This window comes from Penicillium daleae (assembly GCF_028827525.1).
Source record: "Penicillium daleae strain IBT 16125 chromosome Unknown utg000007l_segment0_segment0, whole genome shotgun sequence".
NCBI classification, from domain to species: domain Eukaryota; kingdom Fungi; phylum Ascomycota; class Eurotiomycetes; order Eurotiales; family Aspergillaceae; genus Penicillium; species Penicillium daleae.
The window spans coordinates 2,813,261-2,833,295 of NW_026623155.1; the positions used below are offsets into that span (position 1 = coordinate 2,813,261).

The window sequence follows — 20,035 nt, forward strand, 5'->3', positions numbered from 1 at the left end:
TAGACCTTAAACAATTTGCCCATTCCTTAGATTCTCAGTCTGGCAGGAACATCCCTGGAGCGCATTCGACATTGCAAGCCATGTTGTTTAGCGAACCAATATGTCTCGACACGCCACTCCGGCTTATCAGATGCCCACTCAATCTCAAAGTGGCGGATGAGAAGCGGAACAAGCTTGCCCATCTCCATAATAGAGATGTTTTTTCCAATGCACGTCCGAGACCCGTAGCCAAACTAGTTTCTTAATCAGTAGAATTCCAGTATAACAAGAGAAAGGCTCCACTAACAGTCATCAGATGGCGATCCATCAACTTGATCTTCTCTTCGTCAGATTCAATCCACCTCTCCGGTCGGAAAGTCGCGGCGTCATCCCCGAAGATAGACTTGTCGTGGTGCAGTACGGCAGGATTCACACCTACGATCGTACCGGCAGCTAGGTGCTTTCCACAGAGAACGGTTCCACCTTCAGGCACAACTCGTTCCAGGGGATATGAGACTCCAGGATGACAGCGCATTGCTTCTTTCATTGCCGCTTGCCTGTTTTAATTAGAGGCTTGCTTCTTCGAGGATTCAAGAGTGGTATCACTTACAGGTAGGGGAGCTCAAGACATTCGGCATATGTGATGTAAGTTGATAGCTTCCCGATGTTATCAGCGTCATCTACCTCCTTTTGCAGATTCTTGTATACTGATCGATTTTGAACAAGGAAGTAAATGATCGCGCGAAGGGAAATTGCTGTAGTGTCGCTGCCTGCGAGTCTAAGCAGGAAGTCAGCAATCAAGGCTTTTCACTTTGAATAGTTGCAGCCAGAATATCGTACAAGTTATTGCTAAGATGATTCATCATGTCGCGGTTAGACATTGGTTTGCCCTTGGTCTCTTCGTTTCGGAGCCAGGCCAGGAAATCGGGCCGCTGTCCATGCTTTTGGGGTTGGCGGTCATATTCATCAATACATTCCTGCGTAATCTTCGAAAGCTCGGTCATTAGCATTTAGCAAAATCGCAGAAAAATACAAAAACCGAGGCCTCACCTGCACCATAGTTCGAAGGGGATCCGCCACTTTGAAGAAAGGCTGTGCTGCCAAAAATTTCGACACCCAAAGATTTCCGATCAACCACCCATGTAACGATGGCACTTGACTAACAATCCCTGCATAATGCAGCCCTGCTTCAAGACCGCCGATCATATCTTGTACATCTTCGCGTTTCTCCATGAACCCGAATCGACGTTGGAATGTAATTGCCCCAATGACATCGAATGCGTACCATTGCAACCAAGCTCCAAGATCAACTCGCTGACCTTCTAGGTCCTTCATCGCATCAACGAATATCTTCGTACACTCATCCGCAAATGGCTCAAGGGACTTGATCGATGACATGGAGAACTTTTGAGCGACTGGTCGTCGCAAAGCTTGATGGCCCACGGGATCCCTAATTGTGAACATGCTTGGCATGACTTTGTCTTCAAAGAACGGGCTGAAAGTGTCATAGAAGGCGGACTGGGAGAGGTATTGAGTTATAAAGAGATCCAGATTTTTGAGACCAAGACTGCTCGTACCTTTAAGAATTTGCTGTTAATTCCATATATGATCGGGACTGCCTTTGGGTCGGAGATATCGATCGTATTGGGTCCGGTGCGTACAATAGGACCGTACGTCTCATGGAGCCTCCGATAAAAAACAGGAGCATGGCCTTTAGATAGTTTCACAAGACGATAGAATGGTGAGAACCGGGCGAACAAGGGGCCTGGAATGGATCTAAGACCTGGTTTGAAGGCGCTCGCAAGTGATGAAATGAGAATTGCCAAGGCTACTACAATAATGGCGAGGGCAGCCAAATCACTGTACTGCCCTTGCAAGGTGGATATGATTCCCATGGCGGAAGGTTTGTTTTGCTTGACACCAGCCAGGATCATCAAAGCTCTGATAGAACAAATGAGATGAGTGAAGTAATCTTGATATCGCAAACAAGTGCTTATGTATAGTCACAAAGTGAGAAGTTCTCCCCGCATTCCGAAAGTCTGGGAGATGCGGAGGAAGATCCCGCCTCCAACGATCGACATTTGCATGAGGATATTTTGTGGGATCTGTCTCCCGTACAATATGTAGGTGAGTATGATCCCGCAACGGCCAGATTATGTTTATGTGCGACGCCTGTCGATTTAATAGATCAATTTATATGGGGAAGTTCTTTCATTCCTACTCGAAACTCGACATGACAATTCTGCATGCCTTGCCTCTAAAGTCGATTCTTTGACATTCGGCGAACCCTTTCATGGTCAACTGTCAAGCAAGTTTTGAGCATTCGTCAGTAGAACCCGCTTTTTCGTCTCGGATCCAAAATTGGTCTCAAGACCCTCATCCAATCTCTTTGCCAAAGATTCTGCAAGGGGAGCTGGCGTAAAAGGATAGTCACTCCCGTAGACCAACCTGGAGGAGTCGACAAGTCGAAGGAGACCATGAATCTGATCTGGAAATGGTATACCAGCAAGGTCAATGTAAAAACGAGTCTGGAGTAGATTTTTGATAGATTCGATCGTAATTGGGTCCCCATCTTTGACAAGGAACTGGGAGAATTCCGCGATGCGTGCCTTTTGAAGATTGGTTAGTAACCAACCTCGCATCCTTGAGTTAATCTTGCGTGGATTTCGAAAGTGGGGGATTGAATGACAAGCACAGGCAGACTAATCTTACTGCAATGGGTGGGAATGTTGCTCCGCAGTGGCATATCAAAAATTTAATGCCAGGACACCGAGTGACCGTTCCAGATGTAAATAAACTCGTGAGCGCTCGAGTGGTGTCAAACATGAATTCCATGAGCGGACTAGGAACGACTGCAATTGGGTTGACATGCTCGACCGCTCCTGTTTCCCGTTGAAGATTGCAGCTGGTGGGATGAAAGAACACAATTGTGTTTCGTTCGCTCAATTTGTCAAATACCCGACTGAATCTTGGATCTCCAGGGTAAATACCATGGGAGTTTGTCAAAATCTGGAATCCCACTGCACCCAGGTGGTCAAGAGCGTAATCAATCTCAGCAAGGGAACCTTCGACATCTGGGAGCGGAAGCGAGGCGAAGAACTGGAAATGTTGCTTGTATTTGGTGCAAACCTCTGACATGTATTCGTTGACCTCTCTTGTCAGAGTCCGAGCCTGCTGGTCGTCGCCAGGAAAGATATGTGTGCCCGGGGATGACATGCTAAGAATCGATGTTGTGATGCCTAGATCTTTCATCATTGCAATGTGCGTCTCGGGATCCCATTCCTATATTATGCTTTAGAAATGAAAACACCACTAATCTTGAACTGAAGCTTACAGGGATTGCTGGCATCCCATCCGGGTGTCCTCTTCCCGCAAAATCATTCTTCAAGCAACACTCTCGATAGACAGGTGGGACACAATGAGCGTGGACGTCGATTCTCTCCATTTTGTCGCAACCCTTTTTAGTTCACTGTCTATTGTATTTCTTTTGGGTGTAAACAAAAGGGAAACGACGGAGATGACTAGTAGATGAGCCGGATTCTGATAACGCGGGGTAGTTCATAGTTGCCGCCAGTAATCCACCGCCACCGACACCCCAGCCTGTAGCCAGAATCCAGTGCGGGGCTTGTGGTGAACAGGCACAATGGCTGAGATTTAATAATTTGCTAGGATATACTCGACTTGTATATTGACAATCGTTATGACATTTATCTTATGCTGACTGACGACGCTACTTCGTCACTTCAGTTATGCTACGAGTACACCGCAGAGTCTTGGTGCAGTATTTTGGGATAAACGCAGCGACGATGTATGCCACTCAACCTGGCATTATGTTGCGACGCGGGTGAGGGCTCTATTCATTCGAGCTTTTGGGTGTCTAGTTTCACCGTCAAGTCTAGTGTATCTGCCTGCTTGATCTTCTCAATTCCATCCTCAACGCATGATCGGCCATCGGCCAGTTGCCAATCGCCAGATTCGCAAGTTCTGAACAAAATACATACCTTGTGGACTTGAAAACTTTGCGAAGTTCATGATAGACATGCCACGATTGATACACCCGATATAGAGTTCCGAAAATACCATCACATTTGGTGAGCAACCCCCAATTTCAGCTTCGAGAATATCCATGATCTCCGACATCGAGCGGTGGCAAGGAAACTTCAAAGATAAGGAGCAAGTGAAGAAGTTGGACATGTCTCTTTAACTAGGTGACTCTGTGTTTTGCCTTTCAAGGCCGTCTTTGAACAGCACTTGGCTTTTTCTTTTGCTTTCAGCCTTCGCTGGACGATATCACGACAGGGAGAACCAGATCTCAAGCCTCGATGGTCTTTCCCTTGAACATCGAGACTCAAAGCTTGCAACTTTTTGACCTTTGGGTTAAATAGGCAGGTACAACCGGGAGTCGCAAGCCGAGGGCTTGTCGTTGACAAGCATATCGTTCATCTTGTATGCGGAATAAAGTCCGCTAAGCATCTCGAGTCTCTGCGATCCGGTTTCAACGTCAAGTAGCCCTCGCATCGTGACTGGCCCCCGCTGATCACTGAGGAGAGCCTTCGAAAGTTTACTGGACTAGATAAGCGGGGGTGGAGCATGTCCATCTGTCTTTCCTGCCAAGCCGGCCTGTTTTAAGCCTTCTGATTCGCCTGGAGGTTATCGCTGTCTAGTCTTCTCCACTCAGCCCTTCGACAACCGAAGAGATAAGGTTCTCAGTCGCAGAGTATCTCCGCACGCTCAAACGCAGTCCTTCGTGAGGAGGCGCCCTCGCAATGTTCTTTTAAGGGGGGCCATGGCCAGCCATGGAGATGAGGCGGTCATTTGCTTTTTTTACAGCTGAACATCTGCTCTAAATTGAAACCATCTTCGTTTATCCCCAGCTATGGTGAATGAGCATGATGATCGAGATGAATATTTCTGGGCACCAGGGACAGTGGCCCTCGAAGATGGTAGAATAAGCCCTCCTTCAATTTCACCCAATTGATGTTCACTGATCAATGCAGTTCACCGCACCAGCGACCAGCTTGTCCTTGTTCCTGCGCCCTCGGCCGACCCCAATGATCCCCTAAATTGGTCGAACGCTCGCAAGATCCTAAACTACACTCTCGTCAGCTTCTTCGTCCTCTGGACCTTTGTTCAACTGGACATAGGTTTTACAGCATGGGGACCAATGGAAGAGGAGCTTGGTTTCTCCGTCGATATTCTGAATGCTGGAGCGGCAGTCAATTACGGTGGTCTTGCTATTGGATGCTTCTTCTTCATCCCACTTGTCCATAAGTATGGCCGCCGACCGATGTATTTGTTCAGCACTGCATTGCAACTTGCTTCTTGTATATGGCAAGCGCAGACCTTCAGCGTTGGCAGTTTTATCGGTGCCAATCTGATTTCTGGCCTGGGAGGTGCGATATCCGAGGTCATCGCGCAAATCACTGTCGCAGACATGTTTTTCGTGCACCAGCATGCCACGATGAACGAGTGGTTTGTCATATTCCAGTCTGCGGGTGCCTTCCTCGGGCCTGTTGCGTCTGGTTATATCGTGGACTCGCAAGGATGGCGATGGATTTGGTGGTGGTGTGTCATCTTTTTTGCAATTACACTAATTTGTGTGATATTCCTCTTTGAGGAGTCAAAGTTCGTGCCTGTGCTGAACGGTCAGAGCCTTGTTTCTACAACCCCAGCTCAAGCGATCGATATATCTGAAGACTCCAAAGCCAAGTCTACCATTGATCATGAAACAACGACGGAGCAAACACCCGCTAGTCGTGTCGGAACTAACTTGGAGATCAAACCGAAAACTTACTTTGAGAGAATGGCTCTCGTCACCCCGACTAACGAATCACTGCTTCCTCATTTCTGGCAGCCGATCGAGACATTGTTCACGTTCCCGGCTGTAACATATGCTGCCATTACTTACGGCTCCACTTTGGCCTGGTTTGCGATGATGACTTCGCTCCAGGCTACCTATATGCTCATGCCGCCTTACAATTTCAACGCGATCGGAATCGGTCTCATGAATCTAGCACCATTCGTTGGTGCCGTCCTGGGTTTTCCCGTTGGTGGATATCTGAGTGATAAGTCTATTCTGTGGCTTTCAAAGAAGAATGGTGGTATCTATGAGCCAGAACAGCGCCTCTGGCTGGCCCTTCCCAGTGTTGTATTTGGTCCTGCATCTATCTTGTTGTTTGGGCTTGGGCTTGCCTATGTATGTTATACTATAGCTCCTCTTGTGACTATACATTCAGCTAATGTCTTTCAGGGAGTGCATTGGTCGTGCCTCGCCATCGGCTTCGGTGTCTTTGGATTTACAATATCTTCTGTCAGTGGTGTCTCACTTTCCTACCTCATGGATTCCTATCAGGATGTAAGTACTTTCCATCTCCTCTTTTTTTACTTTCTATGTCTTGCTGGACGCTAACTACATTGACAACAAGATTATTGGTGATGCCCTCGTCGGCGTTATTTTCATGCGTAATATCATCTCCGTGATCATCCTCTTCGTGATCACGCCATGGGTCAATGGTATGGGCATGCGGAATCTCCACATTCTTGCTGCAGTTGTGGCTTTTTTCCTCTATCTCATTCCGGTCCCTCTTCTTATCTGGGGAAAGAAGGCACGAATCGCAACTGCCGCGCGGTATCGGAAGATGTCAGCAAACCAAATCGGTCGCCGAACAGTTTGAAGCTGCTTTGATTCCACTCTTTTAAACTGGTTTTTTGAGGAGTGGACATTTATTCTCATTGTATCTCTTGCCCAGGAAGATATTCACAAAGTTGAAACCAGTAGAACGAATTTCCAGAGTCCCTTGCCTTCCATACGATACTTAGTCTAGCTTTGAAACGGATTTGCGCCTGTTTCGAAAACGTAACTATCTGGGTGCAGCGCTGCATTACCCATGCTCTAGCTTCTTGATCCATGATTTCAAAACAAGCAGCTAAGTATGCCAGTGATGTGCATGGAATCGAGTTATGGGAAAGGTGAAGCATATTTTCGAACTCGGCGATAATCTCTTGAGAAAATAGAAGCGCTTCTCTGTCCTGCTGACCAAATGGATGATGCAGACGGTGTATTACCAGGAGGGCCCCCAGTCGAAGAATTTTAGCTTGTGCAAGCATGGTTGCCCCTTCAATCTGCGTAAATCGTTCGGAAAAGTCCAGTGGAGGTAATGGTTGCCATTTTTCAACAGCGAGGTTTATTCCATTCAGTCGTCTGAGCAATTCAGAGTCATCGTCTTTGGCCACATATCGAAATGCGCTGCTTACTTCACAGATATCATAGAAGTAGAAAAGCATCGGTGAGCAGAGGCCGAGATAACGGTCAACAAAGCGCCCCCGACCGTGGGTGTTCACTCGCAAAGTGGGAACTTGGGATCGCAACAGACATTCAAATGTCTCTGCGCTAACCAGACACATTAGAAAGTCCATCAATGAGGGGTCTAAGCCTGATAAATCTGGATACTGCGTTTTAATAAGACTTAAGGTGTAGTGGCAGATCAGGAAGGGCTGGCCATCCCTCACATGCATCGCAAAAGTCAACAGCGCAACACCAAGAATAAGAGAAGTCACCAGGTCATCTTGGCCATTGATTTCGAGTGAACGGAGAGACGAAATGGCCAGGGCGGCCCGTTGATGTCCAATTTCCAATCCTCTTTTAGCATACTCGTTGAATTGGTCACCAAGGAGGGCAGCTGCACACGCTACAGTCGCATGCCTGACAATGGGTGTTGGTTGTATGAGATTTTGAACAAATGAAGAATGATGATCTTCGTAAAAGCTGGAGCCAACGAGAAACTTTGCGAGGGGTGAGGGTGTGCTTCTGTCTTTCATGAGGTTCAAAAAATGCCGTTCCCAATCATCAAAGTCCGAGAAATTGACCACATTGTTGGACAATCTGGCATTATAGGATATGGCCGAGGACTTCAGATGGTCTCCATCAGACACACCTGTATTCATTGTCGAAGATCTGGTACTACCGGAGCTTGGAAGAGCATAGACCACCTCTCTGGAGAATCGAGGCTTCCTGCCAGTCTTCACGGCACCTCGACAAGTTTTGCATATTTGGCTGAGTCTGTCACATCTTTCACAGGAAGTTTCGGTACTGATGCGGCGGCATTTTTCCTTAACCGAGTGGCATTGGTCACAGGCTCGTTTGATCATTTTGGTGTTGGACATTGTGTGAAATCTCAGAGCCGAAATAATAAATGCGTTCACCACAGCTCGACTCCATTCTTCGGTACTCTCGCTCTGCACAGAGACGATAGTCAGGCTCAATCCTGTGTATCGGTCCTTCTTTGGCTTGCCGGATTAAAGCACCCTTTGTAGATGTTAAGCGGAAGCCTTCTGAGAGGGGAGGTTCGATAAGCTCGGGTGGACTTGACTCTTTGGTAAAAGTGTATTTGCTACACGGCCGAAATTATGGACACGAGATTAGACTTTGCGGGGATGCAAAACTGGCAGATAGGCATTGCCGAGTCGGCAATTTCTAGATGCCGGGGTTCCGAGTTCGAGCAAGATGAGGGAACCCTTGATTTTCTAACCAATATCTCATCATTGAGCTATATTCTCTGTTCAGCTAATCTTCTCAAGAGATGTTCAAATTAGTTGGACATATCACGACATGCAGAGCTCGTTGTCAAGAAGCTAGATCCTAAAGAAGCCGGCAGGCTTGAAGAGTCGACAATCAGTACATACCGAGTCGAAAGAAGCTCACTAAGTTATATCGAATGATCCATACTCTAGAAAAGATCGTCAGATGTTCCCATCTATCTCAAAAGTCATCGAGTGTCCACAGAGCTTTCACATTTTCTATCCACTAGGTTGAGCTATAGCTCCTAGCACCCATGTACCAAAACAGGTTCTTAATATTTTTTTGGCAAAATGTAACATCATATATTCATATATTCTTGATTTATGACGACATCAATACTGTCAATCTCACTTTTCATCACATCTTGACGGCTGTCGATCTTTTTTCTGGGACTTTTCTCCATCCACTGGCCCACCTCAAAAGTCGCAATTGCCCCATTCGTTAGTTATGGTGGAACATGACAAGTCAAGTCTTTGACAGCAGCGATGCACATTTCAACAGCCAAGTATATGAGTGGATCAGATCCATTATCCTTTGTATTTTTGTTCAGCCCATTATCGGTATATGATCAACCAACTGAGTGAGAAACTTCAGATCAGTAAGCATGTGATAACCTGAAGTAAGAACCCCTTCTTTCCTCCGGTTGATGGCTAAAGTTTTGGCACTAGCCCATGATCTAAATTTGTTCTAGACCCCTGTTCGTCGAAGTTTGTTTCCGAACAGCAGGTTATCGGCTGCATGGAGCGGTGAGGACTGGACCCCATGTTAGTTACTAAACAGGTCGCCATGAGGTCAAGTTTCCATATGCGAATTGATTACTGGGTGGGTATCTGTTCAAGACTAAACAATCTTGCAAGTCAGGATCCAAGGATCATTGGACCCTGCACGACCGAATACGGTCATACATCCGGCCGCGCCTTGGAAGTGATTCCGGTAGGATGGCCCAAGTCGCATTGCCCTGGCAGCGGCCTATACAACGGGCAATGAATTCTCCTTTTATACGGCCATTATCGAATCAGCTTGACCAATACACACTAAGTTACTCTGTCCTGGCCCCAGCGCTAAAGCCTTGGCGCCGATCATTTATTGAGCTGCTCGCGTTAATTGAGGGGCACAGTGAAATGCACTTTGTATATTCATTCCAGTGTCTAGGTACGTAATATTACATTATGCGTACGAAAACTCGATAAATTTTCATTCTTCGACCGCATCGTAGACTTGCTTCAATCTGGTTGCACACTCTACCGCCTTATTTCCGGAATATCTGCCTAGAGGTTCAATGCCCAGCCTCTGTTCTCGACCCCGCTCCCGCTCACTTCTCATCAACCTCTGGCATTCATTCCAAAAAAACCTGCCCTCCGTATCTTCGTCCAAATCTTTATATACATTCCACTATCTCTGAGCACAGACCTGATTTACTCGGTTTCTTTTTACTATCGTAAGGATACGCTACATGATCAACTCACTGCTTTCACTGGCTTTACAGAAGATTGACCTGTAACCAGACTTTATGGCCATCGATTTCCAATCAGTCATCCCAATCCTCCGCATCTTTGATATCACTAAGGCGGACGAATTCTACCTCGACTATCTCGGCTTTAAGGTCGACTGGGATCATCGGTTCGATGACAACGCGCCGCTATATCGGCAGATTTCTAGGGGGAACCTGATACTTCATCTAAGTGAGCATCACGGGGATGGCAGCCCGGGTGTACAGGTCCGGATAATGATGAGGGGAATCGTGGAGTATCATCGCGAGCTCAATGCCAAACATTATCGATACATGAGGCCAGGTATTGAAGAGGGTCCGGCGGCGGGATCGCAGGAGATGGGCGTTATCGACCCGTTTGGAAACCAGATCAGGTTTTGCCAGGACAATGATAAGAAAACGGAAACCTAGGCATAAACACTAGGTAGAGTATCGATGGACGCTATCTCAGGTCGGAATCGCCCACCCTTAGGGAAGGACAATTACTCAAAATATAGCAGTAAGCAAGTGGAAGAAATTAGTAAAGTGAAGGACAGCAAGCAGCGAAGGGAGCGGTAGCAAATCCCGTAACTATATAACCTGTCAGAGGAAGTACGTGCAATATGAGGATAAGCATGTGAGTGCTATTATATTCTTAGCAGTCCGTTAACCTCCTAGAGATTATGTGGAAAGTATTTCAAGAAGATTCACAACCTATTATTTCAAATCCCTGTTGAAAACGATGCTGGTCTAGGAAAGATTGGGAGAGGTCTGACTTTACTGCTTCGATCATAATAATGTGACAAGTAAAGAAGATTTATATCGTGGAGGTTGGAGAACTGATGCCAATATGGCATTATCCGGAGGTGGTTCTCGCCTTGCCAGATTTGCAGAGATCCAGGGGGTTCCATACATTCCATGGTGAGTGGATATGGAACAGTTAATATTACGTAGAATAACATACAAGATGTACCTTCCGACGGTCCTCAATTTTCGGTATCCAGTCCAATAATTTACTCGCGCTAAGGCCTTAGCTGCGGGGCCAGAAAAGAGTAACTCGGTGTGTATCGATCAAGCCGATTTCGAGAATGGCTGTATCATGGACTACAATCTTCGATGCGTTTACGCAATATCAATGGTTCGCGCTCCTAGGATGCTCCCTTCACGGTTGGTTACACAAGCTGCAAACCCCTCATCTTCGCCGCAGAACCTGCATCTGTCTGCCCTATTATAGGTCATCTGAGATCCATGAGATGTTTGTTATCACCTTGAACCAGCTTTATTGGAGAGAATGAATTTTGTCCGTAAAGTTCTTTGGACTAGGATCCGATGCCGTGCACCACGTACTCGTTCGAGGATATATTTCCACGCGAGACCCACCTTGATCACTCACGTTGATGGGTCCCTTCCTTGTAGGTCCCTCACTTCTTATGAAAACTTTCAAGTGCAAAAGTAAATCTGATATCAGCAAGTATGATGTGGGAGTATTATAACGGGAAAATATTGTTTGTGACTGGGGGGACGGGGTTTATTGGTACCGCTGTACTTTACCGGACTTTGACCCAAGCATCCCCAGAGCATATCTACGTGCTTTGCCGGGGTGGTTTCTCGTGAGTTTCATCCAACTAGACTTCCAAATTTAACATCTACTGACATGACATACCAGAAAAGCGAAGACAAAATGGAGCAGCATGCTCCCGGCGCCCATTGCAAATACTCTTATCCAGAGCCATACCATGACGATTCTGGATGGAGAATTGGGCGACACCGCAACGATGGATCTTGACGATGACACACTACAAATGCTGAAAAGACGAGTCCATATTTTTATTCACGCTGCATGTTCAATCGAGCTCAAAAACTCTCTTCGGGAGCTCTCTTACTCCATCATTGCGCCTACACTCTGCCTTGCGAAGTACGCCTTGAAATTCCCGAACCTCGAGAAATTTGTCTTTATTTCAACCGCCTATGTCAATGCGCATCTTTGGAAAACAAGCGAGTCTTCCGATGTGCCAGTCCAAGAGCGAGTATACTCTCTAGACAGGAACAGCGAAGACATCTACAAGAGCGCACCCGAAATCTGGAGAGAGGTACAAAAGGACGGGACATCGCATGAATTCGAGACACACGACTTCCCCTGGCCCTACGCATACGCCAAGCACTTGGCTGAGCGGCTGGTCCTACACAAGGCGTCTGAGAAAAATGCTTTGGACAAGATACTCATTATTCGGCCGTCAGTAGTTGGGCCGGCTGAAGAGTTCCCATACCATGGTTTCACGACTTCGTATTCAAGCCCATCGACAGCTTGCGCAGCAGCTTATGCCTTACATCCGGGTCGTAAAATTGTCCTCGCAACACGTTGTGAAAATCCCGACCAAGATGCCACAATTGACGAAGTGCCAGTGGATGTCGTCGTCGATCGGCTACTTCTCCACACAGCTGTTGGGACTAGTGGATGTGTCCATGCAGTTAGTGGCGAGAAGAGAAGACTGCGCCTGGAAGATTGGTGGAATGCATTCAAAAACGAGCGTCGTCTGCCTTGGACTGTGAAGCCCATCTGGACTAACGAGGACTGGCATTCCTCGAACCTGCACCATATGGCTCGAAACTTCAAGATCATCGGGACGTCGTTCGCTTTCTCAGAAGATAAAACGGATCAGGTGGCGGAGACTCTTAGTTCAGAAGAGCTGAGGCATCTCAAATTGTTTACGGATCGCTCCCAGCCTTATCATCATTCCCTGATCCACAGGAGGCACCACATCCATCATCTGGCCAAAGAGATGGTAAGGAAGAACAAATTGCCAGTCCCAGTGTGCATGGCTGGATTGTTCTGTCGAAAGGGCAAATCGCCACCTCACTATCAAGCTCAAAGTGAGAAACTTGCTGTATGATTTACCGAAACACCAATTTGTCATCTAATCTTTCGGGATATTCTTTTCTCTCTTCATGTGCAGATCTTGAAATTTCTACTGTCCATATTTGTCAGTCACTGGCTTCGCCCTGTTACTCCATTATTATTTCAACGGTATCTACCCGCTATGATATATACGTCGGAAGTAGTGAATAGGTGTAGTAGTCTAAGTATCTGCTATTCAAGCCAAAATGAGATCTATATACATCCAACTCGCCAGTTCGTCAACGCACGGACCATGCGGGGGAAATAAATTCTTTCTTTGCCCCTCCGCATCAACTCCAACAACCACCTCGAACACTATGGCTCCAACTGCGTGTTTCAACTGCAAGGAGGCCCGGGCGGTCATCATCCGCCCAAAGAATCGAAATAAGCTCTGCCGAGCATGCTTCCTGGAAGTATTCGAGACCGAAGTGCACGAGACGATCATCGGCACAAACCTGTTCTACCCCGGAGAACGAGTCGCCATCGGCGCTAGCGGTGGCAAGGACAGCACTGTGCTAGCAGCGGTTCTCAAGACACTGAATGAACGGTACGGATATGGTCTGGATCTGTGTCTCCTCTCCATTGACGAGGGAATCCGTGGCTATCGCGACGACAGTCTTGAAACTGTGAAGCGCAATGCGGTGCAGTACGATATGCCGTTAGAGATTCTGGGATACGGAGAGCTTTACGGGTGGACGATGGACCAGGTGGTGGCACAAATTGGCAAGAAGGGGAACTGCACATACTGCGGTGTCTTCAGGCGACAGGCGCTTGATCGGGGTGCCGCGAAACTGGGTATCAAGCACGTCGTAACCGGTCACAATGCAGACGATGTCGCGGAGACTGTCATGATGAACCTGCTTCGCGCTGATTTACCTCGGTTGTCTCGCGGAACGAGTATTGTGACAGAATCCGGCGCATCGGATATCAAGCGCAGCAAGCCGTTGAAGTATGCTTATGAGAAAGAGATTGTGCTCTACGCTCACCACCGCCAACTTGACTACTTCTCCACCGAGTGCATTTACTCCCCAGAGGCATTCCGCGGCAGCGCTCGAACCTTGATCAAAGACTTGGAGAAGATTCGACCCAGCTCGATTTTGGATATCGTGAAGAGTGGCGAGGACATGGCTGCCCTCGTGCCACGAGAGATCACCCACAGTGGAAAGAAATGCGGGTCGACGGCAGCGGTCGAAGATGATATCGGTGGCTGTGGAAGTCAGAACGGACGTACCAGCGGTGGTGAGATGGCTGCCATGGAGAAGGAACTGGCCGAGAATGAGTCCGCAGAGTCCCGTGAGACAGAGATCCGCCTCCCCAAGGGTCAGCCTTCGAGTGTCTCTCAGCAAAAGATTATCAAGAAACAGACTCTTGGCCACTGCGAACGCTGCGGATACCTCTCTAGTCAGCGTATTTGCAAAGCATGCAGTCTCCTGGATGGCCTGAACCGAAATCGGCCTAAGACTGCAATCGAAGTCAGTGTCGGCATGGAGGATGAGGAGATTAGCTCGACGCTCATGAGACAGATGGAACGGACGCAATTGACCAACAGTTGAACGGTCTGTACTGGTCTACGATTACACATATTTCGGTCCATACCACCAGCCCACACAGCATATATAGTGCCAGGTTCCAAGAGGCTCTCGGAGGTAGCCCTCCATGCGAGACTGCCTCTACTTATCAGACGCCGCTGCCCCCTCTGTCATTGCGGAGCTGCCATAGCCCTAGCAGATGTGGAGTACCTGGGCGCTGCTATCAGTTAAATGACCACCATTGACAAGATTGCGGTGCTGCTTCTAAGTTGCTCAATCACAAAGTGGATCCAATAGATCCCAAGGCCAACAGGGTCGATTGTGATATCCAGGCATTCATTCAAGCCGCCGCTGCAGGGCATATCTGTCATTGAGACTCAGACAACCAAATACACCTTGAACATGCTTCTATATTTTATTTGTACATTGTCCCGTAGTATACAAGACCAACTGAAGAAACGTAACGCCCAGATTTTGTACAAAGCGCAAACCCGAAAGATGCCCTCCTAAAGGCAAGGGATGGTACATCACCGCCGGTGGTTCGCACGCTTAACCTGTTATTGTCCATCTGGCAGGCAGACCATGCCGGTAAGAATACCGACCAAAGGAGTCCAAATTGACAAGCCAAGCCCGACAATGTCTGTTGACGAAGATGTCCCTTGGAATAATCCATGACATACTCGATCAAGCAAACGCAGAGCAGACAATCATGCTGCGCAAGGATCTCAAACTCCCCAATCACTCCTTCTGATTCTCCCCTTCCTCAGGGTTATGCAACTCTGGCAAATCAAACCCAACCCGGCGCGCCGTCAACCGAATCCGCTCCTCCTCATCCAAATTCATGCCAGGGTTATACCGCTCGAGCAACTCCGTATACATGCGCTGCGCCTTCGCATACTGCGCCAACTGCTCCGCCTCCTGGATGCGGAGGGCCCGTTGCTCGGGGTCAGAAGGAATCGAAAAGGGAGCTGGTTGCGTGGAAGAGGCGATGGAGGATGTGTGTGATGGTGTGGGCGCGGATGGTGTGGAGGGTGTTTGTTCTTGGGAGCGGAAGACGGTGCGGAGGCGTTGGTGGAGGGGGAGGGGGTGGAGCGGTTTGCGCGAGGGAGTTCGCGGAGAAGAGCGCGGTAGGTAGAGCGAGCTTGGTTGGTGAGTTGTTGTGGCATTTTGAACGTGAGAGGTTGAGGGTTTGGGTTTGGGTTGTTGGCTGGGTATGATTGGGATCTTGACTTTGGATTTTGGGTGGAGATGATTGATAGAGTTCACGTGATCGTGGGACTATGTAGCCATGGGAACTACAGCTTCGGAGTGGAGGGGGGTAATCCCGCTGATCAAGTAGTTGTAGATTTCTTCAAGTCATTATTCGTTGTTCACTAAGCAAATTAAGAGTGAATCGTGATCAGGATATGTCCGGAGGTACAGATTCTTCGCCGCACCACATCGTGGCTTAACCATCACCGCAACCACGAAAGCACACTATGTACAAAACAAGCATCATATCGAAGCTTCGTGTCAACAACTCGCTCTAGGGGTCATCTTGCCCATGCCGTGGATTCCATTCCAAGGAAATATGCTAATAAAAGGGACAGAAAAAGACGTTTGAACCAATAGATCGATCATGGGAGCGTAGCGGCGTGAGATGGGGGTATGGCGAGTAGAGCGGTGGATAGAGAGATGGAAATAAGCCAAACAAATAGCAAACGGACTGTGCAGTCGCCTTGACCCGGGTCATGAAAGGAAGGGTGTCTGGGACTACGCAGCACGGAGCCATGCAAACTTTCTGCGCCCAGTTTCGCTCCCAGTCGATGGTTCAACTTGCAAGCTGCGAGCATACAGATCCTGTTTGGGCCAAGTTAGATACCGTTAGGATGATGATCAAGGACTGGGAATGTTTAGAATTGCATACCTCTTCGTCGCCGGACAGTTTGGAATCCAGAATCAATCGCTCGATATCATCGTATTTTTGAGCTTGAGGGTGAGGGCTCTTCTGGCTCCTCTGGATGCCGATGACCACTTCTCCCATCACCTCGAATTTCTTCCAATTGATTCGAGATTTGTTTTCACCCACGAAGGTTTTATTACCTTCCTCCGCGGAGACCAAGTCTCGGCGGTGTAGAGGGAGGAAGGGGATACGCTCGGAGAAAGAGTTGTCCCACGCTAGCCGGTAGGCGGAGTGACTGCGTGATGTACTCATGAGAATGACCAGTCGCATAAACTCCTTTTGGCTAGCGACTGGGATCAATTCCCTGGTCTGGGTGAGTCGGTGAACAGGGGTGCCATTGATGGCTGCGATCACGGCGCCGAGGGCATTGTAATTATTTTGACGACGTAGTTTCTAAGCAAATTGTAAGCCATTATGTCATGTATTTCGTGAAGCATGGCGACAGATACATACCACTGCAATGCTCATAAACTTCTCCAGGCACCTGGCTCGGTGCTTGGGTTTATCGCGAAGGAGAATCATACTCGCCACGAAGAAAGCCACGTGGTTGAATTGCTTGATCATCCGGTTGACGTTCTGCAAGCTTTTGATCTTGTCTTTGTCCACGCCAGAGATACTGACGTGACGCACGAGATCGCGAGGACGGAACGAATTGTACATGATCCAGTCAATACGCGTCAATTCCCGAGCGAATTCTTCATCGGGCGTCTCCATGAAATGCCGCCATTGGATCTTGCTGAGCGAGCTCCGACCAGTCATTTCGAGGCGCAGAGCTTCCTTTTGAGCAGCCTCTACAGTCAAGAGGGTGAAGGACTGATTCATAGTGCTGGAAGGTTTGTCCGTGTTGGAGGAAATAGAAAGGGTTCCAGAGAGGCGTGATGTCGAATCGTGCGGCCCCTCGCTCAGGTCCAAAGCGGTCATGCTGCTATAGATGGGATCTTCCTCCACGTCGTCATCTTCGTCATCGTCGTATGTACTAGTCATGAAGGGAACAGGAGAGCTCCGACCGGAGTTGTCAAAGAAGGTCTCGGTAAGGGTTGATTCGTCAACATCACCATCCCCAAAGGCCCATCCTATATCATCGTCCTCGACATTGGTCTCGAGAAATGATCCAATCTCCTTCGCGGCGAACATGTAGAAATGGCTTTTTTCAAGGGTTGTAACAAACTCGTTGATGCGTTTTTTAGTTTTGGGGTTGGCAAAATCGCCGGGGTATTCAGAGGCCCATGAGGCGATCACATTTAGAAGGCGCAATTGATCTGCCATGCGGGCGAGCTGGTCGGCGTTGCTGGTTTCATTTTTCTCAAATCGACTGACCAATGCATTGAGCAGGGTAGCCGGGGCGGCGAATTTCCGATAGAGGCAGAGGAATATGGCGCTGAATTTCGTGTCTTGCTTGGACATGGGCAAAGCGACCAGGCGATCGACAAGTTCGTCAAAGCTTAATCCAAACTCTGCGCTGGAATTGCTCTCGCTGCTCGGCTTCGGGCGCAAAATGGCGCCGGGGCTTGCTGGCTGTGCCCCGTCCTCCACCTCGTCGTCCATGTTCAAAAAGCTGTTGAAGGCGTCTGAGCCTCCACTGTGTCGCCAGGAAGGCTGCAATCGCTGGCGAATGTGTTCTTGGGTAGGAGAAATATCTCCCTGAGCGGACGGTCGGCGTGGATTCAACCGCGCGCCAGTTGGCGGAGTTTGCGGTCGGACCGGGTGGGAATTACTCCTGGCATTTCGAGGCGAACTTGAAGCATGCTGTTGCGCCAGGTTGGATGGATGGACCTTGTCGGTGGGCAGACGGTGAGAGCCGTTGCTATCGACAGTTCGATCCGAGACCGAAGTTGCTGAGCCGCCAGCGGCTCCAGAGAGGAAGACAGATGGAGTTTCTGAATTGGCGCGGGTATGGTGCCAATCGGGAGGAGAAGGGTTGGGCTGAAAAGATTTGGTAGTCGTCTGCGGCGGGGGAGGGGCGGCCGGGGGATGTTGAGGTTGAGCCGACGGGGGAAGAGGAGGAGGATTAGTATTAGTACGGTCAGAAGCGGCCAGGTCTGGGCGAATGAGAATCAAAGTCAGCCGTCATGGAGAACAAAAACGCCACGAAATCTGTCGTGTTGCTCTGTTTCTTTTGCATCTCCTGGTCCTTGGGGGTCGTGTCGATCGGTGGACTCTGGGCTCTGACAGAGTCACAGAGGGAAGAGTAGCGAAATGCTCGGCCCAGCGACCCACTTAGTCCGCCCGGAGGGGTCATGGCTCAGCCCATAACAATCCGCTTCACTCCAGGGATTGCTGGCGGACCAACAAAGCACAAAGAAAGACAGAGCTAACAAGGAGGGGGCCATGGCTGATCTTCCAAGAACTATCAGAACTCACCTGTTCGATGGCGGATCACCGACCGCAGCACGAGTGCGATGCACATCTGCTGGGACCGTGGTGACTCGGGCGAAGTACGGTAGATGTCATGTCGCTCATGGATCGGAACAAGCTCACCATCCTCGGGGAGCTGGTCGCATTTGCAGGCAACCAGCACACATGGGACTGTGGTGTCACCCAGGGCATCTAGATTTGGATCCTTGGGTAAGCAACCAGGCAACACACGATAGGGTATCGTAGGGGCCAACAATCGACGACAACTCTTAAGCAAAAGCGAATGGCCACCACGGTCGAGAATGGAGAGGCTGCGGAAGCATAAACGGAGCTGAAGGCACATACCTGCAAGTTCAACGGTCTTTTCCAGCCTCTCTGGTTGAGTCGCATCATACAAAAGCAAGACTCCATCGACGGTCGGGGCGGCCAAACCCTTGCCCACCCCAGGCCAGACGATATTTAGGTCCTGGTCGAAAGTGACTTGTTTCAAGTCAATCTCCAACAACCGCACAATATAAACCGATCCGTCCAAAGACATCTTTTTCTTCGTGGACACGGATGAGGGGGTACTCTTCATGTCCAATGCGGACTTGATGAAGCTTGTCTTGCCTGCATTATCTTCTCCAACCACGGCAATGGTCACTTCCGGTAGATTGGATTTGGAGTGTTCCTGCACGCAAAAGGACTGCTGTTAGCCATTGATAGTCCCATCACAAAGCCCATCCAATCTGCAATACGATCCAGCCTCAGGATTGACAATACCTCATCACTACGGTGTCGAGACCGCGAACGCTTCGGCGTCTCATGACTCGTACTCGAAGATCCCTCATCCTCCTCCAACAAAGTATGTCCGACTTTTGCCGCAGAGCTCGGTCTCCGTCCTCCATCCAATTTGTATAGACTACCTTCTGGTGCAGACGAGGTGCGACTTCCCATGCTGGGGCGCTGCGGTACCCCGGGGGGCATTACCTGCGCTCTGTCACTCGACGCCCGCGCGCGGCGAGTCTGTTGGGCGCTCATGGCGGCGGAGACGGAGACAGCTCGGAAGCAAGGGGTATGGCTAGAACCAACGAGGCGGGACTAGATGAGATCCAGTTATTGTGTGAATTCGAAGACCTCGCACTTCGCATCCATTGTCGGCTCCGAGACCGGGGGGGGGGGGAAGTGTGATTTCTCAGATTCGGTCGCAAGGTGAGGCGGTTATCCGGTGGGAGGAGGCGTGAACAGCAACGGTCAGGACGAACTGATAAATGTCGCACTGGATTGTGGCGCGATCAGTACCAACCGC

General features: G+C 49.0%; 8 protein-coding genes across 8 annotated transcripts; 4 read left to right on the top strand and 4 right to left on the bottom strand.

Moving 5' to 3' along the window:
* Window positions 1–26: 26 nt before the first annotated feature.
* Window positions 27–1,913, bottom strand: N7458_008198 (cytochrome P450; the record flags this gene model as incomplete). Its single annotated transcript, XM_056911580.1, has 6 exons — window positions 27–233; window positions 287–536; window positions 590–757; window positions 820–974; window positions 1,030–1,497; window positions 1,557–1,913. 6 exons carry the CDS (start codon window positions 1,911–1,913, stop codon window positions 27–29), a joined length of 1,605 nt encoding a protein of 534 aa, XP_056764406.1.
* Window positions 1,914–2,276: 363 nt separating this feature from the next.
* Window positions 2,277–3,424, bottom strand: N7458_008199 (amidohydrolase family protein; the record flags this gene model as incomplete). Its single annotated transcript, XM_056911581.1, has 3 exons — window positions 2,277–2,588; window positions 2,692–3,261; window positions 3,314–3,424. The coding sequence occupies 3 exons, from the start codon at window positions 3,422–3,424 to the stop codon at window positions 2,277–2,279; spliced, it is 993 nt and encodes a 330-aa protein (XP_056764407.1).
* Window positions 3,425–4,855: 1,431 nt separating this feature from the next.
* Window positions 4,856–6,653, top strand: N7458_008200 (uncharacterized protein; the record flags this gene model as incomplete). Its single annotated transcript, XM_056911582.1, has 4 exons — window positions 4,856–4,922; window positions 4,977–6,175; window positions 6,230–6,334; window positions 6,405–6,653. The coding sequence occupies 4 exons, from the start codon at window positions 4,856–4,858 to the stop codon at window positions 6,651–6,653; spliced, it is 1,620 nt and encodes a 539-aa protein (XP_056764408.1).
* Window positions 6,654–6,708: 55 nt separating this feature from the next.
* Window positions 6,709–7,923, bottom strand: N7458_008201 (uncharacterized protein; the record flags this gene model as incomplete). Its single annotated transcript, XM_056911583.1, has 1 exon — window positions 6,709–7,923. The coding sequence occupies one exon, from the start codon at window positions 7,921–7,923 to the stop codon at window positions 6,709–6,711; it is 1,215 nt and encodes a 404-aa protein (XP_056764409.1).
* Window positions 7,924–10,067: 2,144 nt separating this feature from the next.
* On the top strand, window positions 10,068–10,457 carry N7458_008202 (uncharacterized protein; the record flags this gene model as incomplete). Its single annotated transcript, XM_056911584.1, has 1 exon — window positions 10,068–10,457. One exon carries the CDS (start codon window positions 10,068–10,070, stop codon window positions 10,455–10,457), a length of 390 nt encoding a protein of 129 aa, XP_056764410.1.
* Window positions 10,458–11,498: 1,041 nt separating this feature from the next.
* N7458_008203 (Male sterilityNAD-binding) lies at window positions 11,499–12,916 on the top strand (the record flags this gene model as incomplete). Its single annotated transcript, XM_056911585.1, has 2 exons — window positions 11,499–11,635; window positions 11,692–12,916. The coding sequence occupies 2 exons, from the start codon at window positions 11,499–11,501 to the stop codon at window positions 12,914–12,916; spliced, it is 1,362 nt and encodes a 453-aa protein (XP_056764411.1).
* Window positions 12,917–13,238: 322 nt separating this feature from the next.
* Window positions 13,239–14,474, top strand: N7458_008204 (putative PP-loop ATPase superfamily protein; the record flags this gene model as incomplete). Its single annotated transcript, XM_056911586.1, has 1 exon — window positions 13,239–14,474. One exon carries the CDS (start codon window positions 13,239–13,241, stop codon window positions 14,472–14,474), a length of 1,236 nt encoding a protein of 411 aa, XP_056764412.1.
* Window positions 14,475–15,188: 714 nt separating this feature from the next.
* N7458_008205 (putative Ras guanyl-nucleotide exchange factor RasGEF) lies at window positions 15,189–19,767 on the bottom strand (the record flags this gene model as incomplete). The annotated part of the gene is made up of 6 exons (XM_056911587.1): window positions 15,189–15,591; window positions 16,228–16,289; window positions 16,357–16,785; window positions 16,846–18,431; window positions 18,754–19,432; window positions 19,510–19,767. The coding sequence occupies 6 exons, from the start codon at window positions 19,765–19,767 to the stop codon at window positions 15,189–15,191; spliced, it is 3,417 nt and encodes a 1,138-aa protein (XP_056764413.1).
* Window positions 19,768–20,035: the final 268 nt, after the last annotated feature.